Source organism: Ochotona curzoniae, unplaced genomic scaffold (assembly GCF_017591425.1).
Source record: "Ochotona curzoniae isolate NIBS_2020 unplaced genomic scaffold, NIBS_Ocur_1.0 contig_2723, whole genome shotgun sequence".
Lineage (NCBI taxonomy): Eukaryota > Metazoa > Chordata > Mammalia > Lagomorpha > Ochotonidae > Ochotona > Ochotona curzoniae.
Genome location: NW_024465573.1, coordinates 4,392,175 through 4,412,390, shown reverse-complemented (window position 1 = coordinate 4,412,390; position 20,216 = coordinate 4,392,175). Strand labels below are relative to the sequence as shown.

General features: G+C 46.9%; 1 protein-coding gene across 2 annotated transcripts in view; it reads left to right on the top strand.

The window, feature by feature from the left end:
• Positions 1-20,216, top strand: part of LOC121154046 (tubulin-specific chaperone cofactor E-like protein) — a 155,606-nt gene that overhangs the window by 97,195 nt on the left and 38,195 nt on the right. For both annotated transcript variants that reach the window (XM_040976804.1, XM_040976805.1), the window contains 5 exons: positions 56-468; positions 6,322-6,892; positions 8,706-9,298; positions 10,555-11,128; positions 16,194-16,795. In XM_040976804.1, the coding sequence (XP_040832738.1) occupies positions 56-468; positions 6,322-6,892; positions 8,706-9,298; positions 10,555-11,128; positions 16,194-16,795 (2,753 nt within the window). The remainder of the gene's footprint in view (positions 1-55; positions 469-6,321; positions 6,893-8,705; positions 9,299-10,554; positions 11,129-16,193; positions 16,796-20,216) is intronic.

Here is a 20,216-nt window from a genome sequence, read left to right as displayed (position 1 = left end):
TGGCACGAAGGATGAGTGCTCAATAAATGTTGGCTCTGATGTCATTATTCCCCAGGACAGTTCCTTCGGCGAGGGGAGGTGTTTTGGGATGATCTGAATTGCACCATCAAGTGCCGCTGTCTGGACTTCAACAATGAGATCTACTGCCAGGAGGCCTCCTGTAGCCCCTATGAGGTGTGCGAACCCAAAGGCAAATTCTTCTACTGCAGCCCAGTGGAGACCAGCACATGCGTGGTGTTTGGGGAACCACACTACCACACCTTTGATGGCTTCCTCTTCCACTTCCAAGGCTCCTGTGCCTACCTCCTGGCCCGGCAGTGTTTGCAGACTTCCACCCTTCCTTTCTTCAGTGTGGAGGCAAAGAATGAACACCGTGGAGGCTCTGCAGTCTCCTGGGTGAAGGAACTCTCTGTGGAAGTGAACGGCTACAAGATCCTCATCCCCAAAGGGAGCTACGGGAAAGTCAAGGTGAGGCCCTCTCCATCATTCAGGGAGAGATAGAGAAGCTGTACATCCCTGCTTCTACTGGTTCTGTTGTGGTTTTTTCCCTAAGTACTAAAAGGATGCAAGAGTCTTCCTATGTGATGAATATCTTGCAGAATGCTTAACTAGACCAAATTAGACTTGTATGAGTAGTTAGCTGTCTTAACCTGTCCCACAACATGTTTTTTCTATTATTTTTTGAAGCACATTTAGAGTTCCATTGTCCTCATGAACACTGGGAGACATGCACACACATGCACACAGCTCATAAGTAACCCAAAAGGGAAGCTTCGTTTCCCACGGACCTGGCTTTGTTGGTGATGGTGCAAACCTGAAGCATGAACTCGCAATTCAGTATAGCCTTGGATGAGTCCCCGTCACTCCACCTCACACTGTTGGCCCAAGAGCTGTTGCTTCACATCTAGAGATCCTTTCACCCCGGTTGATGTCCCCTGAGGACTCCCTGCATCAGCACCTGATCTATCACGCTGACGTCCTTTATGAAGCTGTGGATAGGAAAGTCCCATGAAAGCTTTGTCTAGACATCCTCTATCAGAATCTCCCATCCCTGTCTGGAATAATGGAGAGAAACATGGGTCTCTGCTGGCCTGTTTAGCGTATGCAAATGATTCCTGTCCTTGTCCACCTGCATTTCAAGCAGGAATGTTGGCGAGAGAGAGGGAGATGGAGAGAGAGAGAGAGAAAACATGCCAAAACCCGCTAGCAATTACTCAATTGGTGGAGGCCCCAGTTTTCACAATGTTAACAAAGACCTTGTTGCAAACAATGTATTTATTCAGGCAATAATTACCAGGACCACACGGGGTTGATCACTACAACCCTTGAAGTCCTTAATCCCCATGTATGGAGGTCATTGCCAAGATCACCAACCAGAACCAATGCTGAGGCAGGGATTTCTCTCTTAAAAAAAATGTGCTGTAGTTTTAATTGATGTAGCATGTCCAACAAAAGCCAGGACAAGGGAACTAATTCTACTTTTTCTGGCTCTGCCTTCCTTAGGTCTGTGTAGCTTATCAGTCTCATAATTAGGAAAGTGAGCTATTACTGCAGCTGAAATGCCAATTTGCTTGTTATTTGGTTAGTCTCTCTAGGGATAGCTCTGTATATCAAATCAAGCTAAGATTTCGGGTACAGAAATTTGGAGTTCTTCCAATTTAAATTTATATTGTGTTGGTGAGCACTATACTTATCCGTTTAGATAGAAGCTAGCATTTCAGGCTAGCAACATGTTCACCAGCTTTCCTCGACTTGCCTGAATTATGGGGAGGATAGGTTTGACATCAGCACTGGAGACAGAAAGCTTCCTGCTGTATTCCCGCTTTCCATTTTGATTAAAATTCTTTTTCACTCACACAGATTTTGGGGGGTGTATTTATTTTAGAAAGAAAGGGACACTGTCATTTCTTTCAGGCCCAGCAGCTCTGCTAATTTTGCGTGGCTATGTTCCATCGTCCAGGCGCAGGGCACGGATTCCTCAATTTTCTGTAGCGACAGGAGCTGTGGCTCTGAATGTAAATGTTTCAGAAAGAAAAGGTTATGTGACTCCAACTGCAAGCTAACAATGGCTTCCTTTTTCTTTGGCAAATGGTTTCCAAGTATCTTTGAATACACCTGCTCTGCTGGGGAGAGTGGCTCCATGGACAGCAGAGGTCCTACCCAGGGTGACATGGGGACAGGCACGAGAGGGCTGGAGAGCAAGAAAGAGTCCGGGGTGCCTGGGAGGGAACTGACTTCTCCAGTCACATTGTGAAAGGCTGGGAATGGCAACTGAGAACTGTTCTGCCGAACCATAGACCCCCTCCCTTCCTCCTACCCTGTTTCTGTAGGCTGGAATTGGGAGCTGGGTTCTGCCTATGGATTTTCCCACACTGCTCTCAAATAACCAACAGTTTGGGATTTTCTGTGCTAATTGGCCCCAAAGAAAGCTAGGATAACAAAATGCTGCTATATATTAGTATCTACTTTAAACAGCACCTGCTTTCTTATATCTTCCCTGCATGAACCCAAGTCGTTTTTGTCTGCTTCAAGGACAAAGGTGCCACAGTCAACTGGCACATGGTGAGGTAAAGCTCAGATTTCAGATTCCAGGCTGGGACTTTTCCCATCCCTGAGTGAATCCTGACAGCTGAGTGACATTCATGCACTTCGATGTCTCCATCAGTCAGATGGGGGCAGTTGTGTCTAGGAGTTGGGGCACCTGGACTGCCCTAGCAGATGTATTTGCGTCCATTTGATGCTGCCATAGGGACAACTTGGAGCTGAGGAGAAAAGATGGCTTTATAGTCTGGTGGGAGGCAGACCTGGACACCTACCTGCAAGGGACACCAGCTCCAATCCTGTTTTCTCAGTTGTAAGAAGGACTAAGGACTGGCTTATAGAATGCAACTAGAAGTAGGAGTGGGGGTGGGAGGGTGAGAAGGACTTCTCCAGGAGCTCCTGCTCCAGTGGCTTTATGATCTATGATGAGAATGCAAGGGAGAGCAGACACTGACAGGAAGGAAGATGTCCAGGGGTGCATTATTGGCAATTGCAGGCAACCCAGATGTATAGTCAGCCAGAATTGGACAGAACAGAGGGACATCCAGAGGCAGAATATCCCATATGTGTCTCTTCTTTGAGACACATAAAGCTTTGCTCGGGCATGGATGTATTTGGCATTTAAAATCACACCAACCATGGAGAGACTTCGCTTCCTGCATTCTAACACAGAGCAGTGGATAGGACTTGTTCAGTATTCTTGCTAGCTGACCTGCCTTAAAGATTGGCCTTTCTCATCCCTGTAGGCTAATCTTTATGTTAGGTGACAATGACAATTAGCCAACTCCTTGGGTTTTCCTCTCCATTTCTAGTTCTCTGAGGATGCTTTCTTTCTTAAGGCTCCTCTTTCATGTTCCCTTCTCCCATTGCTATGATCTGAATGTTTGTGTCTCCCAAGGTTTTGGAATCCTAACTCTCAAGGTTATGGTTTTACATGGGGAACTTGGGTAGGTCCTGAGGGTGGAGTCCTCGTGAAAGGAACTAGTGTCCTTACAAAAAAGACAAGCATGTTTGCTGCTGCCACCATGTGAGATGGTGCCATCTGTGAACCAGAAAGCTGGCCCTTTCAAGGCACCAAATCCACTAATGTCTTCATCCTGGACTTCTCAATCTCCAGAACTGTAAGAAATAAATTTCTGTTATTTCTAAGCTACCCCGTTTATGGTGTTTTGTTACAGCAAGCCAAATAGACTGACAGGAGATTGGTACTAGGAGTTAAGAGGGGTGGTGCACTGTCTGAACAAATACTTAAAAACATGGTAGCCACACTGGGATTGAGGAATGGGCAGAGGCTGAAAGAGTTTTGAGGTGCAAGGTGAAATAAGCCTATGTCGCTATGCGTGGACTGCTAAGGGCCATGCTGGTGAAGGTCAATGACTAATCTGGGGATGGAGTGCTGCGTGTGACATCTGTCCCAGTAACAGTGCTCTGAACACCAGCCATCTTAGCTCCTGGACCACTGGGAAAGTGGCAACCATGGTAGCAGGTAAGACCATTGACCTTTCCATGTGCTGGAAACCAGTATGGGTCCAAGGTAACCTGGAAATTCAAGCGCGCTTATGGTCAAACCCTCAGAGAAACGTTCTGGGACTGTTCATTTCATCCCAGTCCATGTGTTTATAGGAGCCTGGTATGGTTAGTGTGGCAAGCCAAATGGACCCTATCTGTTGGAAGGCTTATCAAGTCCCCTACTTCTATGAGCTAAGTAAGAGTTCCTGCCCACCACAAACTCTCTATGGCAAACTGAGTGGGTTGCACAGCTCAGCTCCCATTCCCCATGTCTGCACTGAGCTTAGTTCTTCACCCTTATCACTCCCTGGACTCTTCCTGCCACATTTGCTGGTCTGATTTCTTTTCACATAACCTTGACTTACTTCAATAAGTCCTTCACACTGGCCAGAAGAGGCTTTATAAAATGCAGATCTTACAATGTCATTCCTTCCAGAATAGAAATCCAAGCATTGTTTTGTTTTGTTGTTTTGTTTTTAACAAGGCTTAAAAGGCCCTCCAAGATCTGTTCTCAACACAGAAGCCAGTGAGTCTTTGAAGCAGAGGCCAGATCCTGTCGATCCTTACTCCCAACATCTCCTTGGCATTCTGTCATGCTGGGAGTCAAAGCCAAGGTCCTTAGGCTGGCTGACAGACTACTATTCTTTCTCTGACACTGTCCACCTCTGCCCTGTCTCACCTCTCTGTTCTAGCCACACTGGCCCTTGTGCTCCCAGGAGCACACCGTCCAGTTCCCACCTAAGGGCTTGCTGTCCCCTCTACCTAAGCATTGGTTACTTTCTCAAAATGTCCCCTCTGTATTTTTAAATTGTTATTGAAAATATTTATTTTCCTCCACTTGAAAGAAAGAGAGGGAGGGGAGAGAGAGAGAGTGAGAGAGAACTCTTGGTTTACTTCTCAAATGTACGTAACAGCTAGTGAAGGATCAGGCTGAAGCCAGGAGCCAGGGATCCCTCTGCATCTACCACATGGGCAGCAGAGTACCATGTACTGGAGCCATCTTCCAGTGCTCTCAGGCATGTTAGCATGAACCTGGCTCAGAAGCAGAGGAGCAAGACTTGAACCGGCATGGAATGTGGGCATCCCCAGCACCACTTAACTGCTTCACCACTTAGCACAGCGCCTGTCCTGTCCCTTCCCTGTTGAAGAGCAGAAATCGTTTTTTTCTTGGTGCTTTTGTCCCATATTTCCTGATTTATTTTGCTATGTAAAATAATCTGATGTAATTTCATATTTTATTTTCTGCTTTGTTTGTTCTTGGCTTCCCCAGCTAATGTATAAATTCCACGAGTTAGGATTTTTGTCTCATTCCTTTGTTGATAATCCCCACATCTGGGAACTTCGCTCAGCACTGGTGGGATGAATGAATCTCCCTGGGTCTCCAGTTTATCTCCAGCCCCCCTGCCCTCTGCAGTCAGGAACCTGGGTCATTGCTCCCCAACCTCATGTAGCTGCTGCTAACCCCTGCTCTTCTCTCTTCCCTTGGACACTCATGTTTATCTCTGAAGACCCAGGTCAGACTTAACTGCCTGTAAAAGCCTTCTATGACTCCCCTAGGCAGGATTAAGTGCTCCTTTACTGTTCTCCTATTGCATCATCTATTCATTCGCATTTAAAACAGGACACTACATATTTATCAGTGTTTCTCTTCTTTGGCAGGCAGAGAGCTCCTTGAGGGGCAGGGCCAATTAAATTTTCAAAAGCCTTTACTTCTCAGTTCCTGACATAGTGCTTGGTACTCAGCAGGTGTTCAAACTTGTTGCTGAATGGCTGAGTCAGTCCTCCTGCCAGGAAGGGGCAGGGTAAAACACACAAAAGTACAAAGCTGTGTTCCACTGATGCAGCACATACTCTGCTGGCTGGAGGATGAGAGAAGGCTGAAGGTAGTGAAAAGGTAGTGGAAAAGTTGTGGCTAAGCTGAGACTTGAAAGGATGGCTATCTGGAGGAAACACCAGCTGACTGTCTTGTGAGAGAAGACTTAAAGCTAGCTTAGAGACAGCTAGGAAGGATTGACAAGAGGAGCCTGCAGTGACACCAGAAATCTCAGCTCAAATGCACAGTGCTCAGGCCCTGTCTGCAACCAACTGCTATTAAAAATGCTCCCCTAGGGTATTACCTTGGTAAGAGGTAAGCCCACTGGAACCTGGACATTCTGGGTGGCCATTCTCTCTGGAACGTTGAATTGCTCTGCCTTCTTTTTCTGACCTCTGCTGGAATCCATTGTCTGCAGTACCTGCTCATCTGCCCTCTGCTGTTACTGTTGTTGGCAGGTTAATGACCTAGTGACTTCTTTGCCCGTCACCTTAGACTTGGGGGCGGTGAAAATCTACCCAAGTGGCATGTCTACTGCTGTGGAAACAGATTTTGGACTCTTAGTGACATTTGATGGCCAGCACTACGCATCCATTTCCATCCCAGGATCCTACATAAACTCCACCTGTGGGCTCTGTGGGAACTACAATAAAAACCCACTGGATGACTTCCTCCGCCCAGACGGCAGGCCAGCCATGTCTGTGCTGGATCTGGGAGAGAGCTGGCGTGTCTACCATGCTGACTGGAAATGTGACTCAGGCTGCGTGGACAACTGCACCCAGTGCGATGCCGCCACAGAAGCCCTCTACTTTGGCTCCGACTACTGTGGTTTCCTCAACAAGACAGATGGCCCCCTGTGGGAGTGTGGCACCGTTGTGGACCCCACAGCCTTTGTACACAGCTGTGTTTATGACCTGTGCAGTGTGAGGGACAATGGCACACTTCTCTGTCAAGCCATCCAAGCCTACGCACTTGTGTGCCAAGCCCTTGGCATCCCAATTGGAGACTGGCGAATCCAGACTGGGTGTGGTAAGCTAGTATCCGATTCTGGACGAAAGACCTCTTGTGTAGGGGGCAGGGATTGGGTTCCAGGGATCCTCCAAATGTCTTGGGTAAGACTCCTGTACTGAGAGTGGGATAAGGCTGAGATATCACACAAAATTAAACAATGAATGATGATGGGATCTTCATTCTTCTCTCCTACCCAAGATTGCAAACAGGAAATAGGCAAGGTGTGCAGGGTGCACTTGGCTAGAGAAAGGCCCCATTGCAGGGATGGCAACCCAGAATCGAGTGAGGAAGTTCCAGGAGGAGCAACATTTGTGGCTGCTGAGTAATGCAGATGCTGGCTTAGGTGACAAAAATTAGACTTTGGGAAAATAATCCACCTTGCAGGTGGAAGCTCCAGCCATTGCTCTTGTTTCTTTATTCCTAACTTTCTGACTCTTTAGGGGTTATGTCCTTCACTGATCCACTGTTGCTGTTTAAAGGGAGGGCGGCAGAAAGGAGTGCAGTCTACTAGTTCAGAATTCCCTTTTCCTGAAGTGCTAGGAATCATTAGGAAAAGCCCCCAACTCGGGGGGGGATTGCAGGCTATTTTGAATTACATCTTTGGACTAAGCATTTTGTTATCCGTTGATTCTCACGCCAGCTCCTCTTTCACTGTTGTTTCAATCTGCTTTTCTTGTTTATCTAAAATTTTACAATGACCCAAATAAAATGCAAACAATTTCTTTAGTTTTTCTCTACATGAGTAAACAGAAAATTATAACCCACGCATTTGAGTGTGCTGTGGAGGTGAGAAGATTTAGCACTTTCTTTAAAGCGCAACACCAGAGGAAATCTTTTCCTCTGTAACTATAGGTTTGATTCACATAAAATCACCACGTATCAGATTCAAATCTTAATATATTGGTCAAGCTACTGAACCATAGTGTATTTTTCTGGCTTTGGGATTGAACAGCCTTTATTATGCCCAGAGCAGCCATATCACGTTTCAAGTTGCAATTGAACATGGCTTCTCTTTGATCCTTATAGACTCCAAGAGCATCCAAATCACCTAAGTCAAATTGTCCCTCTAATAGCTATGTATTTTTTTCTAATGGTACTACTGTGCCATCTTCTACATTTCTATCCCTTCTCTGATGCTAGTGGATGAATTCTGTTTTATCTAGAAAGCTGGATTCAGACATTTGTGTGGACTTGGATGTTCTTATTTAAGGCAAGAAAGTCATTCAAAAGGTCTCTAATCTCCACCCATTCTTCTGGAGGAACAGGCACACAATCTTTGCAGTGAGCTGGGGTTCTTTCTTCTATCTTGATGCTCTAGAGAATTCATCTCCGTGGTTCTCCCTTGGTTCCTCTTGTGTATTTTAATTACCTGTCACTTAGAAATTTCGTATTTTCCAAGTTACGCCTCTAGCAGCCGCGTTTTCCATTTTCCCTAAAGCTGGATTTATTTCCTCCTAGGAAAGGGCAATGTTCTTTTAACCCAGATCAACTTTTATATTCATCAGTTGAAGACTTTAAAACATGCTGATGATTGCGGATTAACAAGTCAGAAACCCATACTGGGTCTTGTCAAGTTAGATAGCAACCTGAAGTTTACCCTCAGTCAAGATGATTATATTCAAATACAATTCAGTTTCTCAGTAGTCATAGGGATGTAAGGGAGCTGGCTTTTTCAGATCCACCTTGAGTCTCAGCTTGACCCTCACTCTCAGAATTAAATCATCCAGGAGTCTTCTTTCCTCGTGGGGCCTGTGCTCATTGGATGCGTGGCCTCTGTCGCTTGGGGTCCATTCACCTTGTGACCACACTCTTCTTCCTTTCCCTGCGTCAGTGTCTGCGGTGCAGTGCCCGAACTTCAGCCACTATTCCGTGTGTACCAGCAGTTGTCCGGACACGTGCTCGGACCTGACAGCTTCTCAGAACTGCGCCACACCATGCACAGAGGGCTGCGAGTGTAACGAGGGCTTCGTGCTCAGCACCAGTCAGTGTGTTCCACTGCACAAGTGCGGCTGTGACTTTGACGGCCACTACTATTCCATGGGGGAGTTCTTCTGGGCCACGGCCAACTGCACAGTGCAGTGCCTGTGTGAGGAAGGCGGGGACGTCTACTGCTTCAACAAGACCTGCCGCAGCGGGGAGGTGTGCGCGGTGGAGGACGGCTACCAGGGCTGCTTCCCGAAGCGGGAGACCGTGTGCTTGCTCAACCAGAACCAGGTGCTGCACACCTTTGACGGTGCCGCCTATGCTTTTCCCTCCGAGTTTTCCTACACCCTCCTGAAGACCTGCCCGGAGCGACCAGACTACCTGGAGATCGATATTAACAAGAAAAAACCTGATGCAGGGCCTGCTTGGCTGCGAGGCCTCCGGATCCTCGTGGCTGACCAGGAGGTCAAGATTGGAGGAGTTGGGGCTTCGGAAGTCAAGGTAAGAGTTCTCGCTCCCTTTGAGGGTTTTCGGATGAATCTCGTCATTTGAAGGAGCTTCCCGTTCTCTACAGGTGTGCCCATCTGCTTCTGCCCAGGAGTGGATTCCAGGAAGGAAATGGCTCTGAAATGGGAGCATGTGCCTGGAATAAGATTCTGTCACGGAGACATGGAATGATGCTGGAATTTTCCCAGTTAGATAGAGCATGAGTAGCTCTCCCTCACGGCAAATACTGGTGGAGCACTTCCTGTGTGCCAAGAGCCATCCAAGTCCCTGCATAAGCGTGTCACACTTGAGCTTGTCGTACAAGATCATATCCTCACTGTAACAGATGAGAAAACTGAGACGCAGAGAAGTTAAAGTCACGTCCACAGGGACACACAGCCACGAAGTAGGATTCAAGCTCCTGCAGCCTGGCTCCACTGTCTGTGCTCTTAAATTTTGTATTAAACTAACTTCTTCCAGTGACTGGGAATCCACATGGGGTCATGCAGGGGGTGTTTTCACCTCTTGGATCTGTTCTAAAGTGCCTGTCGTTAGGCGCCCATGCAGGTAGAGCACGGTTCTAGAAAGAGTCTTAGAAATCATCTGCTACAATTCTTTCTTTCCCAAAGGGCTAGTTGTTGGTGGGGGTGTGTGTGGTGGGGGAGAGGAACCCCTTTCTCCCAGTCCAGGATGTACTTCAGTGGTATCACACGACTCTTGTGTAGAGAAAGAAAAGTCAACATAGTTGAGTGTCCAGAGAGATTATAAAATGCACAGCCATGAACTGAAAGGAGTGTTTCCACTCCCACTGATGCATTGGTAGAGACGAACTTATCAAAGGAGTAGAGAGAGCCAGATAGGCGATACACAACTGGCTCATCATAGGTATGTTGGAGCATGGGAAGACTGAGCATTAAATGGTAAAAGAGGGGCCAGAAAGGTAGGTAGAAGGGGAGCTGTCTGGGAGAAGCCACTGAAGTGGAGATGCTGGGCAGCAAGAAGAAAACCTCTGCAATGATTACTGTTCACATTTCAGTTTTGCTTAATTTGCTTAGGGTTTTCAACACACAAATTAAGGCCAAATGAGATTCACGAATGAAAGCTAGAAATGCTTGACAATGTAAGCTCTGTCTGAGTGCTTCCCATCAAACAACAGTTTTTTCGCTTTTTGTCAAAATGCTGTTAATCACAGGACAGAACAACCTAGAAAGTGGTGGGAACTGTGTGTCTCTGTAATTAATGATAATGCTTTGCTTTTTTTTTTTTTCCAGTTAAATGGTCATGAAGTGGAATTACCTTTTTTCCATCCTTCTGGGAAGCTGGACATTTACCGAAACAAGAACAGTACAACTGTAGAGTCCAAGGGCGTGGTGACAGTGCAGTATTCAGACGTAGGCCTGTTGTACATCCGGCTGTCCACCGCCTACTTCAACTGCACCGGGGGCTTGTGTGGCTTCTTCAACGCAAATGCCAGTGATGAGTTCTGCCTCCCTAATGGCAAGTGCACAGACAACCTGGCAGTGTTCCTGGAAAGCTGGACAACTTTTGAGGAGATTTGCAATGGGGAGTGTGGGGACCTGTTGAAGGCCTGCAACAACGACTCAGAACTGCTCAAGTTCTATCGGAGCCGCTCCAGGTGTGGCATCATCAACGACCCCTCCAACAGCTCCTTTCTGGAGTGCCACGGTGTGGTCAATGTCACTGCCTACTACCGCACCTGCCTTTTCCGCCTCTGCCAGAGTGGAGGTAATGAATCAGAACTCTGTGACTCGGTGGCCCGGTACGCCAGCGCTTGCAAGAATGCTGATGTGGAAGTGGGCCCCTGGCGCACCTATGACTTCTGTCGTAAGTTCAGGCTGTGTTGGCGGCGGGGGGGGGGGGTGCCCTGTCGGGGGAGGAATTGATGCCACACTATGCCTTCTGGTGGGATTGACTTCAAGGGTGTACTGCTTACAGTTGGCCATCTCTATCTTTAGGTTCTGTGTCTATGGGATTCAACCAGTTGTAGATTGAAAATAATATTTTCGAAATGTCATTTTGAAACTGTGTGCTAAACATGGCAGAATTTCTTGTCATTATTTCTGAACCAATACAGTATAATAGCTATTTATATTACATTAGATATAATCTAGAGATGATTTAAAATATGTGGAGGATGTGTGTAAGTCACACACAATTACTATGCTGTTATTTAAAACAAAACATTTGTTTGAAAGAGAGAAGGAAAAACAGAATCCTAAAGCTGGGATCCTGGGAACAGTAGTCAGCAGAGTCAGAATCTCCATGGCTCCTGTTGACCACTGCATCTAAGGAGACATTCTAATACTTTCCCAAATCCTTTTCACTCCATTTCCCAGCATCCTCTTGTCCTGTTCCTGGTTTATCCAATTCCTATACCTGCCTTCATACCAGCTTTTCAGTGTGTTTCACTGGATGCAGGATTACCACATCTCCCCCTGCCCCCATATCAAATGTATTTTTTTTTTAATTTTGATAATCTTTACACAAAGGGTCAAGGGCTACAGGAAAGTGGGTAAGATCACTGTTTCTACATTATTATTATTTTTTTTTTCTAAATCTGAGGTAAAGGGAGAATAAAGGGAGAAGCCCCACCCAGCCTTCAATCCACTCCAGGTCCCCAACATGGGGCATGCTCTGAGGGTCCTGCTCAAGTGGTTTTGATAGTCCAACAGTTCTGAATTGCTGCCAGTCCCACCATTCCAAGCACAATGAAATCTCTCCAGAATCCACTGGCTGACCCAGTCTACCTTAAAGACTCTGTTAGCTCAGATTTTCACTGCCAACACATGGCTGGGGCAGATATCGATTTGTTTTGTCCTCCATCCTGTTATAGTGCCAGGTGTCCTCTGCAGGTTTCAATAGACTGCGTATCCTCCACATACACGTGGATTTGCTGTCTACTATTTCTCAAAGGATCCACAAAGAAATTTCGTCTGAGGGGATCCCAGATCTGATTCTTGTATGTATATGTCAGTACAGGGTCTGGCATAGTCTGTCACCCCAACCAGCTTATGCATATGTGGGTAGTTGCAATTGCTGGGTCAGTTCTGTTTCCAGCCCTGTCTTCTACATGAACCAATGGGTGTTGCACCCACCACACACTAGGTCCTCACGCAAACCAGTGGGAGCTGCAGCTTGGTTGAGGCAACCTACACTAACCCCTACCAGGCCCACCCCTGCCCTGGTTCCCATACTTGCCAGTATGTACAGCAGACTGGTCCAGTCTGTCCCACATTCCATTCAGCTCTCCTACATGTAAATGGATATTGAAGCCTAGTTCAACCCAACCAGGCCCTCTATCCAGCCCACACATGCTGGTGGGTACCATTCTGTCCAGCCATGTCTGCTCCAGTCCTGGTTTTCATGCTCTTTGGTGGGAATGGTAACCTAAGAGGGAGGTGCCCACTATTTCCCTCCTGGGCCCACTCCCGGATCATGCACTTTCCAGGTGGTTCTGCAGTTTAGCTTGACGGAATTAGTCCCCAGTGCCAGCATCTACCAGGTGGTCAGGTCTTGCAGCTCATGCTGCAGCAAAGCCCCACCAACCCTCACCCACTCTGATTTATGCTTGCATCAGTAGAAACCATCAACCCATCCAGGCTTTTGCCTGATCTAGCTCACATGCGGCCCACAGGTGTTGTAGTTCTGCCCAGTTTGGTCAACCCCCATCCCAACTCAGGCTCTCCAGTGGGAGTGGTGTTCCAGTAGAGGAGCCCTCCATATTTCCCCTAGATTTACCCCCACCCCCAGGTCTTGCGTGTGCTGGTTGGGAGCCATAGCCCGGTCTGACATGGCCTGCCTCACCTCAGCTTTTGTCAGTGGGTGTTATAGCCTGGCCCAGACTGGCCCACCCCCAATTCCAGCTCAGGTTAGTGGGGGCTAAAGCCTAGCCCAGCCCAGCTGGCACCCAATCCAAGCCATAGTATGCGCTGGTATGTGTTGCAACTGGGCCTGGCCCAACCCACACACCTTTCTGGTTCTCGGATTTGCCAACGGGTAATGTGAACTGGGCCTGCCTGGTTCACCCCTGACCTGCACCAAATATATGCCGCTGGGTACTGTTCCTTAGCCTGGTCTGGGCTGCTCCCTATCATGGTCCTTGTGCTCACCTCTATGCATTGTGTCCTGCCAGAGGAGTTTCCCAGGCTCCTCCATCAGAACCATTCCTAATGTCAGATCTCACACACACGGGTGGGTCCATGGGCCAGCCCTAATCAGTCCACCTCCTGATCTAGCAGGAACAATGGCCTTTCCTGACTTGCCTTCAACCCATTCTGGTTATTATTTTTGGATATTACAGCCCAGCCAAGGCTGGTCCACATGCAGACACAGCACAAACCCGGCTCATCAGGGGCAAAAACCTATACCTACCCTATACCTACCCTAGTCCTCATGAGCACCAAAGGGTGCTAGTGTCTAGCCAAGTCCAGTGCACCCAGACCCAGCCCACACTGTACCAAGGTATGCTGTAGCCTTATCTAGACCAGAACATGGCTCTCATTCCAGCCCTGTACTTACCAGTGGGAACCCAGTAAGCACATCAAAGCCAGGGCGTCAAATCTGTTTTGTTGCCAGGCCATGGCAGTGCCATCCCTTAAAAGTACTAACTCTAACTCAGCCAGACCTGTTTCTAAATTGTTCTTTGCACTGCCTGGAGCACAGTTGTGGTGGCACCATGCATGCCCAATTAGAGTGGCACAATGCTAATGTTCTTTCTGCTGCTGAGAAGAGCTCCTAACTATGCTGGGCAAGCAAAGCTGGAGGAAATGCTTGCAAGTGCCTGTTCTAGAGAATGATTGGAAGCCTTCAAGTGGGAGGTCATCTTTACCCTTGGGACATCCCCCTAGGGTGTTTTGTCTGGACTTTGCATACATGGGTCTGGTGCGGATGGGTGCATCAGTACTTGATTAACCGAGTCTCCAGGTACATGGAATTATCTGGTCAGGGTCTTGCAGAGTAGGCAGATTGGGCAACAGCTGTCCATCAGAAACACAGCCTCCATTTAACCTAGAGTGGGACAACCACTGCTTTTCAGATATATTTAACCAGCCCTCCAGTTGATAGAGCTAGGCTGTCCGATTAAGTAATTTTACAGAGGGATTTCAGGGGCTGGGGGACGTTTCATTGCTCTGTGTCTGCATGTTCCAGACTTTCAGACTAATTCAGACAATACAGTAAGTCATAAAATGGAAGCCATTTAAATAAGCCATGTTATTTGCTGTCACTATGAACCTGCAGTCAGTGTTACCACAGTCATAAGTTAGAGACAAATGTGAAAATCCCTCTGTACAGACGTATATAACCCATGCTAAACTAGCCTTCAACTCCAACACTGTATGGCATTGTAGTTAAGGGGAAAGGAGATAGTCATTTTGCCCAGGGGGAGAAGAGATTGTCTTCCAGTACACAGTACAGAACTATTGAGTCGGGACTGGTGGGCAGAGCTATTATTGCCACACAATTTATTTCTCTGTAGTGTCCTTTGCGTCCTTGAATTGTAAAACACTATTAAGGAATGATGGTACGTATTAGAACCAGAGAAAGTTTTAAAGGCAAAATTTTACTTTCCTAGAAGATGGTGAGCACTTTTGCAGATCTGCACGTTACACAGACTTGCAAGTAAATTTCTCCTATGCTCCAGGATTTGATCCCTGCCAGTTTCACAAAGCAATTGGCCTCCATGGGAGAGAGGAGTGGGAGGCATACCCAGAACTCCATGTTGAGCAGTACGTGCTGTTGCCACCTTAAGAGATATGCTTTTTGACAAATAGACTTGACCTATCAAAGAAGATTTCAGGATGCAAGTACAATTTGAAATAAATTTTTAAAAAATATATTTTCATTGGAAAGGCAGATTTACAGACAGTAGGAGAGATAGAGAGAAAGATCTTCCATCTGCTGCTTCACTCTCCAAATGGCTGCAGTGAATGGAGCTGAGCCAATCTGAAGTCAGGAGCCAGAAGCCAGGAGCTTCCTCTGGGTTTTCCATGTGGGTGCAATGTCCCAAGGCTTGGAGCCATTCTTCACTGCTTTCCCAGACCACAACCAGGTAACTGAATGGGAAGTGAAGCAGCCAGGACACAAACCAGCCCCCATGTGGGATGCTGCACTTGTAAGTGGAGAATTAGCCCTTTGAGCTATTGCACTGCCTGTGAAATGAATCTTGAAGGAGGTGTGGGAAGTGGCATTGCAGTGGACCATTGAGGCAGAGGAAAGAGTTCAAATGAAGCTGGTCCAGATGACCATGGGAGCAGAGAAATGAGAACAAAGGCCAACACACTGAGCCAGTTTATAGTAAAGACACCCTCACAATGCATCCCTGTGCAATGGGAAGAAGCAAAGGGGGCATACAGAGTTCTGTGTATTCAGACTGTAAGGCTCATGCTGGATGAATCCTCAGAACAATGCTGCCAGGTGAATATGGTTCCTGTTGAATGACAGATACCCTTGCAGCTCAGAGATGTTCAAAAACATGCCCATGTTTAGGGCCTGGTTAAGGCTCCATGACCCAGGAAGCACTTGCCCTTTGCAACACAACATCTTTCCCTGGTGCTTAATAGTTGAGTTAAATCACTTAACTACAATTTCCTCACTTATAATGTGGGGATTACGGTAAAACAAAGTCTACATTGCAGGCTCTTGAACTGAGGTGAACAGGTACTTACAACCTGTTCATTGACTTGCAATCTTTCACGTGGAAAACTGAGTGTACTGGTAGAGCGTGGAAGAGAAGGGTTCACTACACTCAAATCATTCTCCCTGCCAGATGAGGATGCTGTTGGTTCCAACCACACAGCATTCATGGTGCTTGCTGTGTTACACACACACACACACACACCACTGTCTGCCCTTTGCCCCTTTCTGATGTCTGTCTTCTTGCCCACCACAGCTCTCGAATGTCCAGAGAACAGCCACTTTGAGGAGTGTATGACATGTACAGAGACCTGTGAAACCCTGGCCCTGGGGCCCATCTGTGTGGACAGCTGCTCTGAGGGGTGTCAGTGTGACGAGGGCTATGCCCTACAAGGCAACCAGTGTGTTCCCCGGAGTGAGTGTGGCTGCAGCTTTGAGGGGCACCAACTTGCTACCAATGAGACTTTTTGGGTGGACCAGGACTGCCAGATTTTCTGCTATTGCAATGGCACAGACAACAGTGTCCATTGTGAGACCATTCCCTGTAAGGATGATGAATACTGCATGGAAGGGGGCAGTCTGTACTACTGCCAGCCCCGCACTGATGCCTCCTGCATTGTCTCAGGCTATGGACACTATCTTACCTTTGATGGATACCCCTTTGACTTCCAGACCAGCTGCCCACTCATCCTGTGCACCACAGGAAGCAGGCCAAGTTCAGACTCATTCCCCAAATTCATGGTCACAGCGAAAAATGAAGACCGAGACCCATCATTGGCATTGTGGGTCAAGCAGGTGGATGTGACTGTATTTGGCTACAGCATTGTGATTCATCGGGCCTACAAGCACACTGTGCTGGTAAGTAGTCACTGGCTGATCTGAAGAAGGGAGTCACGGTGGGGCAGAGGTGAGGGGAGAGGAGTAGGGGTGGAGAGGGAGCCTGGGTAGGCTAGACATGCTGCAACTGAATCCAAGGAAATCCCAGTCTGATAAAACGGAGAGAGAGACCCTGGGGTTATTTCGGTCACCTTATCTCAGATAAGGAAACTGAGGCTAAAAGAGGAAGAAGATTGGCATCAGAGTTGGCTCTAGATATGATACCTGTTGCGTTGGATCAGGGCGTAGACTAGGATTCTCTAAGTAGTGGTATTGCTTCAATCCACCCCCTCAGAGATCAGAATGACAGTTATCTGGCCTTCCTCCCTCTCCCAGTCTCCCTGCTAGCCCCTGGAGACCTAAGAATTTAAGAGCTACTTACATATCAGGGGCCAGCAGGGAACCTCTTGCAATCTCTTCAGTCTTCAGGTCTCATTTTGTACCTCTCCCACCCTTTCAATCAAAGAACACTTCCTTACCTTAAAGAAAGGAGTGATGGGGCAGGGAGTTTTTGTACCTGCTTGAGCAGGCTGACAACAGCTACCCCAGCTGTGAGCCAGCCATGGCTTGGAGCATGACTTGAAACACTAAGAAGCAAGCCCATAGCCTCTGTTCCAGCAGTTTGGAGGAACTGATTTAGGGTATTGGCCTTCTTGACATTATGCTCGGAGATCTGCAGCATCATTTATCTATCTCTAAGGGGACTCTTTTTCATTTTGTATATGTCCTCTTTAAAATTCTGAACCAAACTGTACTAAACTAACTACACCGTACTAAAGAGTTCCCTGGGCAGTGCTACTGATTTCTTTTTATCCCTGGGATTTCCTTAACCTTTTTTCTCTAGCAAAGAGAGGTTCGCATGCTTTTAGAATTATGTTCCCTTTCACATTTATTGGGAGATCTGCCTTCTTAGCATGGAAGGTAGCAAGCTCTCTATGGCAATTTTCGTCCCCCTTTTGGAGTTTATGAACCTGAATCTCAATTGTTTTCCTCTATGCTTCTCATAACAATTTATTCCTGTACTTATGATTGAATTAATCATATTGTATTCCCCCCCCCAATCTTCTTAATTTCCTCATTTCTAATTGTAGGCTTCCTAGAGGTCAGGGACCACAGCTCATTCATCTTCATGTTGGATGAATGTGCAATCGGCAATACTCAAAACACTTGTCAAGAGAATCAATGAGATGACATCATAACCTTTTCTTTCAAGGTCCCTGTGCTTTTCATTCAGCTACCGCTGCCTTCTTTGGTGATCTGAAAGATTAAGTTACCAATGGGACAAGTTGGAGATTTGGCTGATACACTGCTTGTAGTCACATAGGCTCTGATCATGGATGTCTGGAGAGTCACAGCTGCCCTTTGGGGCGAGTTCCCTCTCCATTTTTACCACAGGTTAAAGCAAATAGATCGATCTTTGTGTCCATGTGACTTCTGTCATGTGTGTCTTTTTCTTCTCATCTGATATAGTTCCAACCTGAGATTGATACATTTTCATGAAGTTACTGGACATTCAACACTCTTTCATCTTTCAGATTTTCCTCTTCGAAAGTAAGGCTTCTCCATAGGTCCTGCTCCAGAGGGGTTATTATGAACCCTACTCTATGCCTCCTATTACTAGCTTTCACCAGTTGGGTATATAGATAGCTGAGGTTACACATGTCATCTTCTGATTTCTTCCCAGTTCTTTCCACAGATAGACCAGTGGATCCTCATAAGCACGTAGGGTTATTTTTGTTTTGTTTTGTTTTGTTTTTTTCACACTGTCCCTTTTACTTCCTCCAGAGTAACTGATTCCTCAGTCTTTTCAGATATCTCTTCCCTTTCCCTCTGCTGAGCCCCTAGTGGGGCAACTCACCATCCAGGCAGTTGTGCTGCCTCAGCATCCTGAGATTCACTCATTGCTAAAGGCAAGGGCCACAAGAATCACACAACTCATTTAGTCTTCGTTTGGAGAGGGTGGGCATGTGTTTAATTCCTAAAGTTGCCAAAACAAAATACTGCAAGACTATGAGATTTAAACAGTTCTGGAGACTAAAGTCAAAGATGAAAGTGGTGGTAGGATCATGCTCTCTGAGGTTCTGCAGTAAAATCTGTCCCCAATCTCTATCCTAGCTTTTGGGGCTTGTGGGCCATCCTGGGTGTTTCTTGACTCATAGCAGTAAAGCTTCTCTTCTATCATTTGTGCATCTCCCTTCCCTGTCCAGGTCTCCCTGTGCATTTAAGGATATCAATCACTATGCTTAGGGCCTCCCTAATGCAATAATTCCTCACTTTAACGTCATCACATTTTCAAATAACCTATTTCCAAATAAAGATTGTGTTTATAGGTACAAAGGCTAAGACTTCATCTTATCTTTCAAGGAACACGATTGAACCACAAACAGGGTAACTAAAGAGCAGTGGGCATCTGGGAGGAATGTACTAAAGGGGTGGGACAAGCTGTGGCTAGGCCCTTTTTTCTAAGTCACCAGAAGCCCCAAGTGTGCAGGTGGGGAACAAAGCATGTTGCTTTACAAGCCCTGCTGAGAAGAGCAAGCTCAGAGTGCACCAAAGGTTCTCCTTTCCTTTTGGGATCTGGGGGACAGATTCAGCACTTACTTTGAATTATTAATATGTGTTAGAGGATCTGCTTATTCAATGATTTGCATTTGTTTTTCCCATGATGTTATTATTAGTCACCGTCCCTCCATGGGCCTGAAGAATAATGGCTGTTGTAATAACAGTGTGAAATGAAGTGCAGGACAAAGCAGAACCCAAAGCTCCAGGTCACTGCCGGTGCCTGCAGAAATGGAGGAGGACATGGAAGGGGCTTCTGGGGACACAGGGTCCTTCTGTGACTCTGATCCTCCTCTGTATTCAGGAGCCCTTCAGGATGTGGGAAAATCCACCAAGTCAAGGGATGCTGAAAATAAACATACTATCTATAGAGCAGACAGGATAATGGGGGTGAGCTACAGAAAGCGAGCCACTCCCAGCGGGCACTACTGCAGCTCCACCTCCACAGCCAGAGCTCAGGAGAGAAGGACTTCCTGCTCTGTAGCACAGCCACATCCTTCACATCCAGCCAATAGGCAGGATTACAAGGTCTTTACATCCTGTATCTTTGTCACCTATTGTCAGTCCAGTGGCCATCAAAAAGGAGTGAGCGTCTAAGCATCACTCTGGCCCAGTCTCATTGTACAAGCTAGGACAGTTGGCTACTCTGTGCCAAGAAATGAGAATTTTTGGGAAAGATGGTATCAAGCATGAGATCAGTGAAGGCAACAGCATGGCTTCTGTGTTAGTTCACTTTTCAGTGCTGCAGTGAAATATTGGAGCATGTATATTTTGTGATAAGAAAAATGGGGTTATTTAGCTCACTGCATTGGAGGTTCAAGGCCAAGACTGGATGATCTCCTTG